This window comes from Dromiciops gliroides, chromosome 5 (assembly GCF_019393635.1).
Source record: "Dromiciops gliroides isolate mDroGli1 chromosome 5, mDroGli1.pri, whole genome shotgun sequence".
Classification (NCBI taxonomy): Eukaryota; Metazoa; Chordata; class Mammalia; order Microbiotheria; family Microbiotheriidae; genus Dromiciops; species Dromiciops gliroides.
This window is the reverse complement of record NC_057865.1, coordinates 213697920-213712182: the sequence shown is the minus strand read 5'-3', so window position 1 is coordinate 213712182 and position 14263 is coordinate 213697920. Positions and strand designations below refer to the sequence as shown.

The following is a 14263-nucleotide window of genomic DNA, read 5'->3' as shown; positions in this document are numbered from 1 at the left end:
CCGCTTCCCCATCATATTTCCAAAATGTGTACTATAGGTATTGAAGTCTGATCCATTGTAGTTTTAAGAAGAGTCCTAGAAAGGGGTGAGGGTGGGGTGACAGGGTTTCAGTACAAGGGGCTTCAGGAAAACATATCTTGAACAGTTTTACTTAATGATTCCTTGGCCTCAGCAGCAGAGCAAGGACACTAATCTTACAGAGCTGGAAGGGCTGGGGGGAGCCCCTCTGAATCCCTTGGGCACAGCAGCCCAGGTCACATTGTCACTTGTCTTCCTCATGCCTCTCCACATTGGCATTTTGCTGCCCTGTCAGCCCCAAGACCTGTGCCCATGCTTTTCTTTGTAATTTCTTAGGTTTGCACCTCTTCTCTGGGTACACAGGTGGGGTGGAAGGGGAAGGGAGAGTGGTCTGAGGGCTAACTTGTCAGGTTCTGAACCAAAAGACCAATTCTGCTGAACTCAGGCACCCAGCCCCATGGGTTGTGTTGAATCAATCCCAAATCTTACTCAGTCTCTTATTTCAGGTAAGTATTGGGGTTCGATGCAATGGTTGGCCTCCAGTCCAGATTCTTGGGTGCCCTCAGTGGCAATGGCTGACACCGAAGAAGTGGAGACAGTGTCAGCATTGGCCTCACTCTCAGTGGGCATCCTGGCAGAAAAGAGGTAACTCCCCTACTCTGTGCCCAACAACCTCTTGGGTCTGGACTTTGGAATCCATCACAGCCTTCCATTCTTCACTCTCTTGAGTATACCTAGACCCTATCAGTCCTAACCTTTGCTAGCTTTTCTCCTTCTTCTCTCAGTGCCTAACCCAGAGATGGCAGGGTCTCCCACCAACCTCAGCCTTCCCTCTCAAGTTCTCCAACTGTAGTCAATTTCTGCCTCTTCTCCCTCCCAAACCAGGCCCTCAGAGCAGCTGACGGAAGAAGAAGAGGAACCCATGAATCTCTAAGGCTTCAGGACAAAGCAAAGCAATCCACCATCCACTCCTGCCCTTTAGATCTACATCTTCTAACCAATGGCCACTGTATCTAGTCCTTGAGGTTTCAGATCCGAAGGGTCCTAGTCTGATGCCTGTTAGCCTTGCTCCTCCCTTGACAGTCACCCCAGAGAACTTGGGGGGATCCCCAAGCCCTAGGGCGGGGCACAGGGAAAAGTCTCTAGAAAGGAATGAAGAGAGAAGGGAGTGGTGCTCAGCCACTGCTCCAGCCCTGGACCTCTCCTCCAAGAGCAGATTCCTCTAGGCCTCTGGAGCATGGCCTACTAGGACCTCTGGCCCACAGGAGAGCTTCTCCCCTGGAGTGGGAGGAAAGCCTTGGCTCCCATGTCTCAACCCACCCCAAACCACTATCTCCACCCCAGGGGCCCCAGCCCCTTTGTCATACAGCCTCAAGGTCTGTATGGAAATGTGAACTCTCAATCCTTCTTGAAGTTGAGCTTGAGAGAGAAGACAGGCCCATTGTGAGGCCTCCAGGGATCTCCTCCCTGTGCATGATTAGATACCCTGTCATCTCCCCACCCCAGAAGTACTGGGCTTTCAGGGATGCCCTTGCCAGGCACTAGGATACAGCACAATCTGATAAGAGTCACTAGTTAGATTAATTCTCCACCCTCCCCCCATCTTCAGTGCCTGGACAGGGTATACCGTGACAACCATCTCAGTACCCTGGGGAGGAGCGAGCTGCCCCTCTTCCCCAAGCAGACGGTGCCAACTCCCTCATCTTCTCTGGGATACAACACAACTTGGAGCCTTGGCTTTCCCATCTTAAGGCTTCCATTCAGGCTTGCATTCTCTGTCCCCACACGGAACTGCCTTAGCTAAAGGAAAGGAGGGGACGTAAAGATGCGGCCAGTGAGAAGGGCTGCTCCTGGGGACATCAGCACAGGGGCTTCCTAGCCCCAGCTTGGGGCCAGAAGTATTTGTGTGTGTGCGCATGTATGTTTCCTACACAAAGTTCCTGTGTATGTGCATGTTTTTGTTTAAGAAAAAAGAAAGAAGAAAAATCTGAATAAATGTTTATTTGCTTTAAAACTGCATAAGACAAGGGCCTCCTAGTGGTGAAATGGTCTAAGCGTGTGCACACAATATGCAAATGTGGCAGTGTGCATGTTCTCACACGTGGAAATATGTACATGGGGGTAGAAACCTAGGGCAGAAATAGAAGAGGAGAATCTGGAGGCGTTGTGGCAATTCTTGCCTCTGTTCTTCATTCATCCTTGCCTTTCTGGAAATGCCCAGGTTGGTTCCAATCTCTGCTTAACCAGTACCTCCCTCCCACTCCCACTCTCCCCCAGTCTGGGGGTGCCAGTGCCAGCCCATCTTTCTGAAAGGAGTCCTATCAGCTCTTCTGGACCCACAGCTGAGAGGTATTTCCACCCAGATGAGGAAACTGAAACCCAACACCATACAGGTAGTGAGTGGCAGAGCAGAATTTGAACCAGAACCTCTAGTCCCAAAGCAGCGCTTGGTCCGCTGTGCCAGAGAAAGGTGGATTCTCCATAATCTAGAGACATTCATGTTTCGCCTATGTCTTGTACACGTTTGACCAGACATTCCACATACAGGGTGCCCAGTAACAGGGAGGGGCTGATTACTTACATGCTTTTCAAGCCTGAAGTACAAAGGAAAAAACCGATAAGGTAGTAAGTAGCTCTTGGAAGCTCAGTGCATTAAGCAGAGAAATAAAATGCTCCCAGTCACCATGGGCCCTGTGGGGCACTGCAGGGGGGGCGCGGAGGGGGTGGGGAGGCCCTAAGTTACAAAGTTAGTTCTGGTGCATATTGTTCTTTCCTCCACCCAAAGAGCTGAAAAGCCCTAGTTCTTTCCTCCTTTTCTGGACCTGGGGGAATGAAGAACAAATAATGGCCACTATGACAGGCCCAATCACCAGTAATGTGAGGAATAGAGGTGGAGAAGAGGTTCTCAAACATCCATGGGGCCTAGAATATAGGCTACCTTGGTCCTAAGAATAATATATTAAAATTTAATAATAGATAAATCTATAATAAAGTATGTTGACAATATATACAATGTATGTTATTATCATATAATATAGGCAACAGAGTGCTAGGCCTGGAGTCAGGAAGACCTGAGTAATAATTAGCCTCAGATACTGACTAGCTATGTGACCCTGGTCAAGTCATTTAACCTCTGACCCAGCTTCCTCATCTATGAAATGGGTATAATAATAGTACCTACACCACAGGATTGTTGTGAGGATCAAATAAGATAATATTTGCAAAGTACTTAACACACAGACATAATAGGTGCTTAATAAATACTTGTTCCCATCCCCATACTAATAAATAGCATTTATATAGCATTTTGAGGTTTGCAAAGTACTTCAGAAATATGATCTCATTTCAGTCTCACAACAGACTTGGACGGAAGGTGGTATTATTATCCTCATTTTACAAACGCTCAGGGTCACATGGCCAAGACATGTATGAAGCAGAATTTGAACTTGGTTCTTCCTGACTCCAGACCCAATGCTCTATTCACTGTACTCCCCAGCTACTTTATGCCCAAGGCCATGAATATCCTTGCTGGCTCATCCCTCAGATCAGCAGCATAAAAGGACCTATGAGGAGATAAGGAGGGTAAGGCAGCCCCCAGTCTCCATGACTCCCATTCCTCTGGCCTTTGATGGCAGAGATCGGTAGTCACTTCATTCTGTATTATCCTCAAGTCCCCTTTGGAGCTTTCTAACACACAAGCGACACCCAGAGGCCATTTAGTGATAAAGCAGCTGTTTGTTGTATTTCTGTTAAAGTGCCAGTGACACGGAAATATGACTGAGATTGGGGTGGGCACAAGAACTAGTCTGAGGAGTGGGAAAGAAAGAGCTAAAAACAGAAGCATGCACAACGCCAGTACAGTGTAAAAATATAACAGCAGACCCTTAGAGCTTGTTAAGGGCCCCTGGGTCAGGGCGTCACATTAGAAAGCAGATCTTTTGTCCAGAAGTAGAGACAAAGATAAAAGTTCTAGGGGAGGGAAAGAAAGCAGGGGACCTGTGGTAGGCTAGGAGCAGAACTCCAACTAAGAGGTCTAGCCCCTGAATGCAGTGTCTAAAGACTCCTCTCTCTCCAGCAACACTGCATCCTCCCCAGCCCCAACCTCAACCCCAGGAAAGTGGCCTGGGTAGGACCAGATGGGGAACAGATGAGGATATAAGGTGGTATGTGTACGTGGTAGTTGACCTAGGAGAAACATCCCTCCCAGCCTGGACTATTTTGCCATCTCCACAAATCTCTTCTACAGGCATCTGCCCCTAACATTTGCCAATACATCTGAACCCAATTTGGGTTTCCCAAGAGAGCACTGCTCTGGGCTTCAGGATTATTGCCTAACCCCAGGGTCCCTAGAGAGGGGACAATCCTATGGGAGGCTAAAAGGAGGGAGACAGCCCTTTTCGCCACTCCAAGACACAGGGAAAGAGTAAAGTCAAATGTGGACTCTTCTTTGGGACAGGGAATGGGGAAAGCTGAGAAGAGTCTCCTTTCGGGGACTCCCAAAGTTTGACAAAATCTTCAGGCCCAATCCTGCCCTTAAAGAAAGTAACAGGAGAGAGCTCTTTCAAAGCTGGGAGATTAAAAGCAACCTTAAATACCTCTTCTTCCACCCATCTCCTGGCCCTACTAATAACAATGTTTTCCTAAGCCACCGTTTAAGTCCACTGCCGCCTTCTCCTAACCCTGTTGCTATATTACCCACTTAAAAAAGGCTTACCTTATGATAAGAAAATAGATCCATATGAAAAAGTACAAAGCGTCCCCTCCCTAGACAGGCCAGGAAGCAGGGTGGCAAGGCCCTTCCCCCACCAGAAACCTTAAAAAAGAAATAAGGCTCACAGGATGAGGAAAAGTATCCGGGGAGACCCTCCCCACTCCCAACCATTGCCAGCAGCATGTCCTCTTCCATAGTTTCTGAGCCCCACAACAGAAGGAGCACAGGACTACTCTGCTTCTCAGAGGTTGAGTCCAGTCACTAAGAACCACCCCACTGGGGAGGCTAAGTAGTCAGGGTCAGAAGTCACTAAGGATGCTGATGTCAGCAAAGTCGGCTCGGTATCGGTGGGCATATAAACTGAGCAAAAAGGCCCATTTGAAGGAGATGAAGCTCCACACACAGGAGAGGTAGTAGCTGGTGGGATCTGTGAAGCCTGCAGAAAACAAGGAAAGTATGGTTATAAGAGACCCAACGATGACTTCGGGGGCTGTCCTATAATGTTACCTTGTCTGCCAACATTCAGAGAGAGGGGAGCTATTGTATACGAGAGAAGCCCTCCCCAAATCCCGTTGTATTCTGCCCTTCATGTCTCAGAACCAACCTAACAGGAAGATCCAAATCTGATGAATATTTTCTGGTCCAGACAAAGAAGGGAGGGACAAAGTGTAAGAGAGGCCAGAGTAGTAAACATGATCAGGGCTTCTAAAGATGGAACTGAGACTAGCCAGCTCTTTATTCTTAAGTCACCCTACCTTATATTTACCCCAAACTTTGTTTTCTAGCACTGGATTGCATTAACAAAGGAACAAACCCATGTGTTCTAGACCTTAAGGCACTACATAAATGTGCATTATTATACAGTAGGACAACCACATCTCAGGAAAGTGGAATGTGCTCTAGGCTCCAGAAAGACTTGTCAATTCTCTGTTAATTCAGTTCTGACCCTGGTCAATGGGTACCACAGATACTCCTGCTGCCTGACACATGGCTTGTCTTGAGTCTGGTCTTATAGTGTTCCTCCTGTTTGACCTCTCCCCTATACCCATTTCACTCCAGCTGCATACCCTCCCGACTCCACCCCCTCACCGTGATGTCTAGTGATGGCCAGGACAAGGAAGGTGCAGAATGCGGTGATGGAGACAGTAGAGAAGAAAATGCCCACGAGGAGGAAGCATCGAAGGCCCTTAAGCCAGGTACGCCAATAATCCTGTATGTACATCACATGTGTCGTCAGAGTCCAGAGCGCCAAAACACCTGGAGAAGGGGCACAGTGTCAGCCTGGCTCTGAAGAACTCAGATGCACTTAGCCCTAAGGGAGACAGCAGCCAAGACAAACCCCACTACCACCACCTGAAGTGGCAGGAAACATGTTCCTTTAGCTTCACTATCTCTAGAAGAGGAAAGCCCTGAAGATTAATCTGATTAGAAGATCCTAAACTTATGTGACTAAGGCTTCTCCCTTTTCTGCCCCAGTCCCCTAGGTATTTCACACCTTCCTTCAGTTCTTTTCTAAGTCCTTCCCAGTTCCTTTCCCTTCAGGTACCTCCAATGTTTTGTTTCCCAAATAGAGAATAGCCAAGATTTAGACAACTACTAACACAGTAACTAGGGGCCATTACAACACTTGTGGGACAGAAACCAAAAATCCCTGATCCCTCTCTCTTAAGAGCCCACTCCTCAGCTCTATCACACTAGATACAGGTCATTTCATGGGAAGCTCACACTAAATTTCCACACCGGCCTTGCCTCTTTCAAAGAGTAAAAGAGACAGATCTGAATAGCTTAGCCACACATCTTACAGGGTTCCTCTTCAATACTTGATACAGGAACTCTTAGAGAGACCCCCTAGAGGATTAGAATTTGGGGAAGAAATATGGACTCATGACCATACACATTGCTACCACCCTTCTCTAAACCTGTCCTTCAGGGCCTGGCGAGGCATTTTCTCCTAAGATGACAGTAGCCACCAGGCCAACACAACAGGATCATTCTGTGCCAGTCAGTGCCAGTTGCTTAGCAACAATCCTCTGAATGTGATTAAGGCCCCAGGGTTCTGTAGCCATCAAACATGGCAAAAGAAAATTTTATGCAATTTAACTACAACATTGTAAAGAAAAACAGCTGTGAAAAAGTTAAGAATTCTGATCGATTCAATGACAGATTAATTATGACTCCAGAAAATGTGAAAGAGATGGGATGGACTAGAGGTGCAGAATGAGATATGCATTTCCACAGAGAAAAAATGGGTGAATTTGTTAAAAAAAAAAGGGCTTTTATTTTCCTTTGTGTTGGATGGTAGTGGAAAAGGAGTGATACAGGTAAAAAAGAAAAGTCAATGAATCATTTAAAAAAAACAAAGAAAACAGGAGTTCAGGAGGAGACAAGCAGGATGGTGTTGAAATTACCATATTAAACTGGAACTATACCTAACAACCACACACACATAAATTTACAAAACAGAAGTTTCATATACAATCCACATTTTTGTTTTCTTTGTATAGTGAAATGTTCATGTTTGCTGATGTCTGCTTATAATAAGAAATCATTTTAAAATGGGAAAAGAGGGCAAGCCAACTGTAAGCTCTCAGCAGTCATCCCATTCCCTCTACAGAGTAAGGCCATTTAAAATACTAGATTCCCAAAGTTTCAGTATCTTCAGCAGAGGAAGCTTCACAACTGAGGTAGAGTTCAGTAGGCCAGTCAGTAGCCCAGGCCACACAGTACCCCTCTACTGCCAGCAAGAAATACTAAATGCAGATGAGGCTAGGTTAGAGGAACTATAAGATTATTATAACTGAAACTCAGACTAGACTTAGACCTGGCATTTCTCTACCATGCCATCAACATGGTTATGCAGCATTATTCAGGTTTCAATGGACCACTGTTTTCAGGGATATTCTTGCCCCATAACCAGTTTGTGGTCAGAGGGGATTCACAAAGGACATGATTCCAAAGGAGGAATCTAATAGACAACTTCAAGTTTTCCAGCAGAGGCTAGAGAGCCTGGGAGGACATGAGAGCTCTACCATGATTCAGCATTTTTTCTAACTAGAAATTGCTAAGTAAGGGACTGATGGAGATGCTGACCATGGAGTTTGTGGGACATGAACTCACATGAAAAAGGAGGAAAGAGGGAAAAAAAGTACACCCACCTCCTCTGTAGCCTTCCCAACACTCATTTCTTAAAAGGGCAGTGTGGAAGTATAAAAGAGGCAAGTAGTCTACATAAAAAGAAATGGAGGGGCAGCTAGGTGGTGCAGTGGATAAAGCAATGGCCCTGGATTCAGGAGTACTTGAGTTCAAATCTGGCCTCAGACACTTGACACTTACTAGCTGTGTGACCCTGGGCAAGTCACTTAACCCCCATTGCCCCGCAAAAAAAGAAATGGAAACCACTTATAACCATCAATATCTCCCCCTCCCAAACTACTCCATTTCACCTAAGTAAGGGAACTTCCACAGGAGCCCATACTGCATCATAGGTAAAAATGCCCAGATGGGCATATACATACATACAAAAAAAGCTGTGTGCACAAGGGAAAACATGGCAATCCTGTCAAATTATCCTCAAGCCAAAAAAATTAATTTGATCAAAGGGAAGCAATAGTTAGCACACATATGACTCATCTGACCCATCAAGAAAAAATGTATACATGGGCATGAAAATAGGACCCCAGCAACAACCTTGGCACATATTTTTCCAGAACCACTCCCCTATAGTGCCCGTGGTGGGAAAGATGTGGCCCAGAGTCACGTGGTGCTGCCAAGCCCACTTCAATATATTAGATCTAAGGGACAGTTTGTAAATTTTTATTCTTTTTTTTTTCCTTTATGTTGGAGTGAGAACTCGATGGGTTTTTTTCTTTCTAAACAAAGCCATACTTCAGTGTGTTTTCCGCCTAGAGATCTGAAGTAGGCCTGCCCAAAATGGGCCCTGGACCTTCACCCCTGCTGTCCCCATTTTGGTCAGTGCCACCTAGCTCAGCTACTATGCCTGTCTGGCATGACTCCCTCACTGCTCTCTGGTATCGTGCCCAGACAACTTCACATGCCAGCACCACTGGACATATGACCCTGGGCAGGGAGCAGAAAAAAGCTGGAGCTGCTCTCCTATGACTCAGCATCTTCTGGACATCTTGTGGTCAGAAGCCATGTGATCTCAAGTCAAGGAGCTAGCTATATAATTTTTTTTGTGCAAAAGATGACCCAAAGGTTACTCTCACATCCCTAAGGCTCTAACATCTAGGAGGCAAAGAGGAATAATGGACTGCAAATACTATTAAGAGGCAGCTTCTTCTCCCAATGGCCAGTTGTGGCCACTAGATATACTGGTCAACATCTATAACATTAAGGCAAGACATCTCCTGAGAGTCAGAGCACACTTCCTAGGGCCCCACTTCTGCCGTCTGACTTGGGCACAAAGTATTAACCAGAGGCTCTTTTCTGCAGATGTTTAAGAGTGTGGGTATTAGAATTATATAACACGAATGGACCTCAGACATCATCCAGTGTAATGCCTTCATTTTACCAATGAAAAATCTAAGGCCTAGAGAAGCAATTTAAGGTCTGTCTCTCAGCATAAATGGGTTTTAGCTCCTTGTCCATTAGGTCCTTTTAAAGGAATGAGACTGGATATACTTAGAAATCTTGCTCTATTGCTAGAGACTGGTCTCCCTCCCTTAGATCTCATCACCCTACAGTTGATTCTCCTTTGCAACTCTTTTGCATCAAGTTGCATGTCCCCTGAAGGGACAAAGGAGAAAAATTCAGAGCAAATCTATGGTAGAAAAACAATTAATAGAAAGGCAGTCTGGGTAAACTGACAGAAGGAAAGAGCCAGGGGCTGGAAAATGCAGACTAAAAACTGGCTGGCTGCTCTTGTGAAGGCATATGGCACGTCATGACATGAACAAGGAACAAAGATCTGCCTGAAAAAGCACACGCTTCTCCTGGGTTCACTCTCACTCCCTTTACTCACTGCAGCCAAAGCATGTGGTACAGCAACAAGATCCCTAGTCTGCAAGTTAAGACCTGGGTTCAAGTTCGAGCTCTGCTCAAGTCATTGGACCTCTATGTTTCTTCATCTATAAAATGAGAAGATGAACTCAAAGGTTTTACATATAAAATGAGAATCATTGGAGATAATGGAAGCTCTTATGAGGGCCCTATTCCACGAGAGAAGCCAAGATATACAATAGATGTTGGTTAATTAACTGCAGCTTTGATCATTTTTCATTAGACTGACTTTCAGATCTCTCAGAATATCTGAGTATTCACATTCATAATCAAGGTTATTACAGCACCTTTACATTTTGTTTTTTCTTTGTTCAAAGTGGCTTACCAGAGATAATCTTATTTTATCCCCCAGTAAGATAAAGTGAGTGGTGCTATAATCCTTTTACAAAGGAGGAAACAGACACAATATAAAATCAGCAGCCCAACATCACAACTTCGGTTGGGGATATGTTGGGCCTCCCAATTTCCTTACCACACCAAGACACCACCCCCCTGCCCCTTTTCTCTGCACAGGGATGCTCCTCAATAAGTAAGGTCAACAGAGCTGACCAGTTCCTGAGGGAAGACAACATGTTTACCCTTGGTCCCTGGAAAGGTCCCTACCAGACTCTTGAGCAATACTGAACTGACAACCCGCAGGGCCTGGGCTCCAGGTGGGCATTTCTAAATCAGAAAGAACTTGCTTAATTCCGTCCTCCCCGTGGCATCACCCCCAGAAGAGGCCCCACTTTGACAGTTTCCTGTCACTGCCTCTTCACCGGCCCTAGGCCCCGAGGGAAGAAGGGCAATCCCACGGGTGGATGGACAAAATCTGCACAGGATACCCAAAGGCTTGGTAGGTGAGAAGTGCGAGACCTCGCCACTTCCCTTCGGCCTTGGGTTCGCCCAAGACTAAGCCTAAAACCGAGGCGGGGGTGGGATGGTGTGGCGGCGAAGGCCAGCGACCTGCTGCACAGGGCGGGGTCGGGCTCCGGCAAGCGCAGGAACAAGGTCCGGCAAGAGCGAGATCCCCGGGGTCAGCGCGCGAGCCAGGGCAGCTATGCAGATGTATGCAAATGAGCCCTCCCATGATGCCTCAAGGGTCGTGGGTGCCTCAGAGCAGCGGAGGAAGATGACCCCCATCCTTTCTCGGGGGCTAGAGGGAGAGGGTTCCTGCCTTGGCACGGGGGCTGGGGTGAGCGAAGAGCTTCAGGCCGAGTAAGGGTCCCCAACCCCGGTCCGCCCGCCCTGCTGGGTACCTGCGAGGCCCCCCATAGCGGCAGTCCCGGGTTGGGGGAAAACGAAGGTCCAGACGAGGAAGGCGGAGAGACCCATCACACAGCCGACCGCCGAATAGGCGGTGCGGAGACCGAGCTGCAGTCGGGACGGGGCCATCGGGGCTGCTGTGGAGAACCGGAGGAGGCACCGCGGCGCGGAAAATAGGCAGCCAAGCTGCGACGCTTCAGGTGCCGAGCTGGGCGGGGAGCTTCACCCGCCGGTCACGCTGGCTTCGAAGCTCCTCCTCCTCCCGCGCGGCCGCCTCCGCCCCCACCTCCAGACACTCGCGGAGCCGCCGTGTCGGCCCGGCCTCCCGCTGCAACAGCGGCTTCGCTGGTCGGAGGCCGCGCGTCAGGCCTGGCCTCTACCGCCGCTTCTTCCTCCGCTGCGAGGGGCGGCAGGTGGTTCAGATCAAACACGTCTCCTGCCGGAGTATTCTGGAGCTGCAGGACTGTGTAAAGTAATGGGAACTCGGCAAAATAACTGATTTTATTGACCTACACAGTAAACCTTAAAGCCATTTACGTCCATAAGGGGAAAGAAAAACACTTTAATATGCCATGGGTTTTTCTTTGCCACAGTCACTTGTTTGCAAAATCTGGCGTTGAGCTCTTAAGATTCTGACATATATTCTTCAGTTCTTCATAAAGAACCAATATATCAAGGGCGCAGTGGATAAAGCACCGGCCCTGGATTCAAGAGTACCTGAGTTCAAATGCGGCCTCAGACACTTGACACTTACTAGCTGTGTGACCCTGGGCAAGTCACTTAACCCCCGTTGCCCCGCAAAAAAAACACCCCAAAAAACCCCAATATAACATTCCGTTTTTTTAATTTTTCAACTTACAAGCATTTGTTTTCTCTCCCCCCCTCCTGGGGAGCAGGGGAAGGGAAAAAAATCCTTGCAAGAAATACGCATCATCAAGCAAAAAACAATTTCCCACATTGGCCACGTGAAAAAAAACGTTATCACATTTCATATTAAGTGTACCTTCGAGAGACAATCCACTTTCCCAAGTTTAGCTTTGCTATTAACCCATAGATTTTCTTTTTGTTTGTTTTTAATTAAACTTATTTAATTGAGTTGGCCTTTCAACTAACTAGCATTTATTTTTTCTCCCTCCTACTTCTACCACACTGAAAAGAAAACAAAACCTTTGTGACATATATATGTGTAACACATAGATAGATAGACAAAACAAATTCTCATATTGGTCATGTCCAAAATTGTCATCACATTAGATATTAAGCATACCTTTCAGGAACAGTCCCATTTTTCTCACATTTAGCCATGCTAAAGCCCATATATATGTTTTTCTTTTTGTTTGTTTTTAATTTAATTTAGTTTTTCAACTAACAGGAATTTATTTTCTCTCCCTCTCACCTCTCCCACACTGAAAAGAAGAAGAAAAACAAAACCCTTGTAACAAACATGCACAGTCAGGCAAAACAAATTCCCTAAATTGTCCATGTTCAAAAATGCATGTCTCATTCTGCACAGCCTGTAGGGTTTTTTTTTAATTCAATTTTACTTTCTGTTGTAAATTCTCATAAAACCTGCACCACTGAGAAAGCAATAAATAAATAAATAAATAAATGGGCAAATCAATCAATCAATAAGTAAATGAAGTAAGTAAATAGATAAATAAGCAAATAAATGAATGAATAAATAAATAAACAGGTAAATAAGTGAGGGCCATTGCAAATATGTATAGACAAACAAATATCTACATTATTCATGTTCTGAAAAAGAGAGAGAGAGAGAAAGAAAGAGAAAGTATACTTCAATCTGCAGTCTGAGTCCATCAGTTCTCTTTCTGGAGGTGGATTGCATGTTTTATTTTGAGTCTTTTGGAACTGGGGTTGGTCATGTGTTAATCAGTCTTCCAGAGTTGATTATCTTTACAATATTAATGTTACTGTATAAATTGTTCTGGTTGTGTTCATCTTACTTTGCATAAGTCCATTCAAGTCTTCTCTGGTTTTTCTGATGTCATCCCTTTATCATTTCTTACAGCACAATAATATTCCATCACATTCATTTACTACAACTTGTTCAATCTTTCCCCAGTTGATTCCCTCAGTTTCCAATTCTTTAGTACCCAAAAAAAAGAAAAAAAAGCTACTACAAGTATTTTTGAATGCCCTTTTCATCTTTTTTTTTACCTCCTTGGGTTATAAACTGAGTAACAGTGTCACTGGGTCAAAGGTTATGTACAGTTTAATAGCTTTTGAGTCATAGTTCCATAGTTTGCTTTCCAAAATGGTTGGAATAATTCAGTTTATCCTCTCCAGAATTTGTCATTTTCTTTTTCCAATCTGATAAATATGAGGTGGTACCTGAAAGTTGTCTAAATTTGTGTTTCTTCTGATCCAACCATTCTGGAGAACAATTTAGAACTATGCCCAAAGGGCTATGGGGCTGTTCATACCCTTTGACCCAGTGGTACCACTGCTAGGTCTGTATCCCAAAGAGATCATAGAAGAGGGAAAAGGACCCACATGTACAAAAATATTTATAGCAGCTCTCTTTGTTGTGGCAAAGAATTGGAAATCAAGGGAATGACCATCAATTAGGGAATGGCTAAACAAGTTGTGGTATATGAATGTAATGGAATACAATTGTGCTGTAAGAAACAGTGAGCAGGAGGATTTCAGAGAAACCTGGAAGAACTTACATGAACTGATGCTGACCGAAAGGAACAGAACCAGGAGAACATTGTACACAGTAACAGCAACATTGTGTGATGAACAATTGTGATAGACTTGGCTCTTCTCAGCAGTGCAACAATCCAAAAGAATTCCAAAGAACTCATGATAGAAAATGTTCACAACATCCAGAAAAAAAGAATTGTGGATTATGAATGCAGATTGAATCATACTGTTTCTACTTTGGGGCTGGGGTTTTTTCCTTCTTTTTTGAGGTTTTTCCCTTTTGTTCTGATTCTACTTTTACAACATGACTAATACAGAAATGTTTAATGTGATTGTACATATATAACCTATATCAGATTGCTTTCCATCTTGGGGAGGAAAGAGGGAAGGGAGGGTGGGAGAAAAATTTGGAACTTAAAATCCGATGAAAACACATGTTGAAAATTATCCTTACATGTAACTGGAAAATAACAAAATACTTTTATTTTTTTTAAATTGTGTTTCTTTAATTATTAGCTTATTTAGAGCATTTTTTCATATGGTTATTGACAGCCTATATTTATTCTTCTGAAAACTGCCTATTCATACATATCCTTTGACCCT

At 45.1% G+C, this 14263-nt stretch overlaps 2 protein-coding genes across 3 annotated transcripts in view; one reads left to right on the top strand and one right to left on the bottom strand.

Annotated features, from left to right (window-relative positions):
- Positions 1-2294, top strand: part of HDAC7 (histone deacetylase 7) — a 47492-nt gene extending 45198 nt beyond the window's left edge. For both annotated transcript variants that reach the window (XM_043966627.1, XM_043966626.1), the window contains 2 exons: positions 525-663; positions 904-2294. In XM_043966627.1, coding sequence (XP_043822562.1) covers positions 525-663; positions 904-952 — 188 coding nt within the window. In that variant the 3' untranslated portion in view covers positions 953-2294. The remainder of the gene's footprint in view (positions 1-524; positions 664-903) is intronic.
- Positions 2295-3244: 950 nt separating this feature from the next.
- Positions 3245-11239, bottom strand: SLC48A1 (solute carrier family 48 member 1). Its single transcript, XM_043968603.1, has 3 exons — positions 10987-11239; positions 5819-5986; positions 3245-5165 (listed from the first exon to the last, which is right to left on the bottom strand). The coding sequence occupies exons 1-3, from the start codon at positions 11120-11122 to the stop codon at positions 5029-5031; spliced, it is 441 nt and encodes a 146-aa protein (XP_043824538.1). The 5' UTR covers positions 11123-11239; the 3' UTR covers positions 3245-5028.
- Between the last annotated feature and the right edge of the window lie 3024 nt (positions 11240-14263).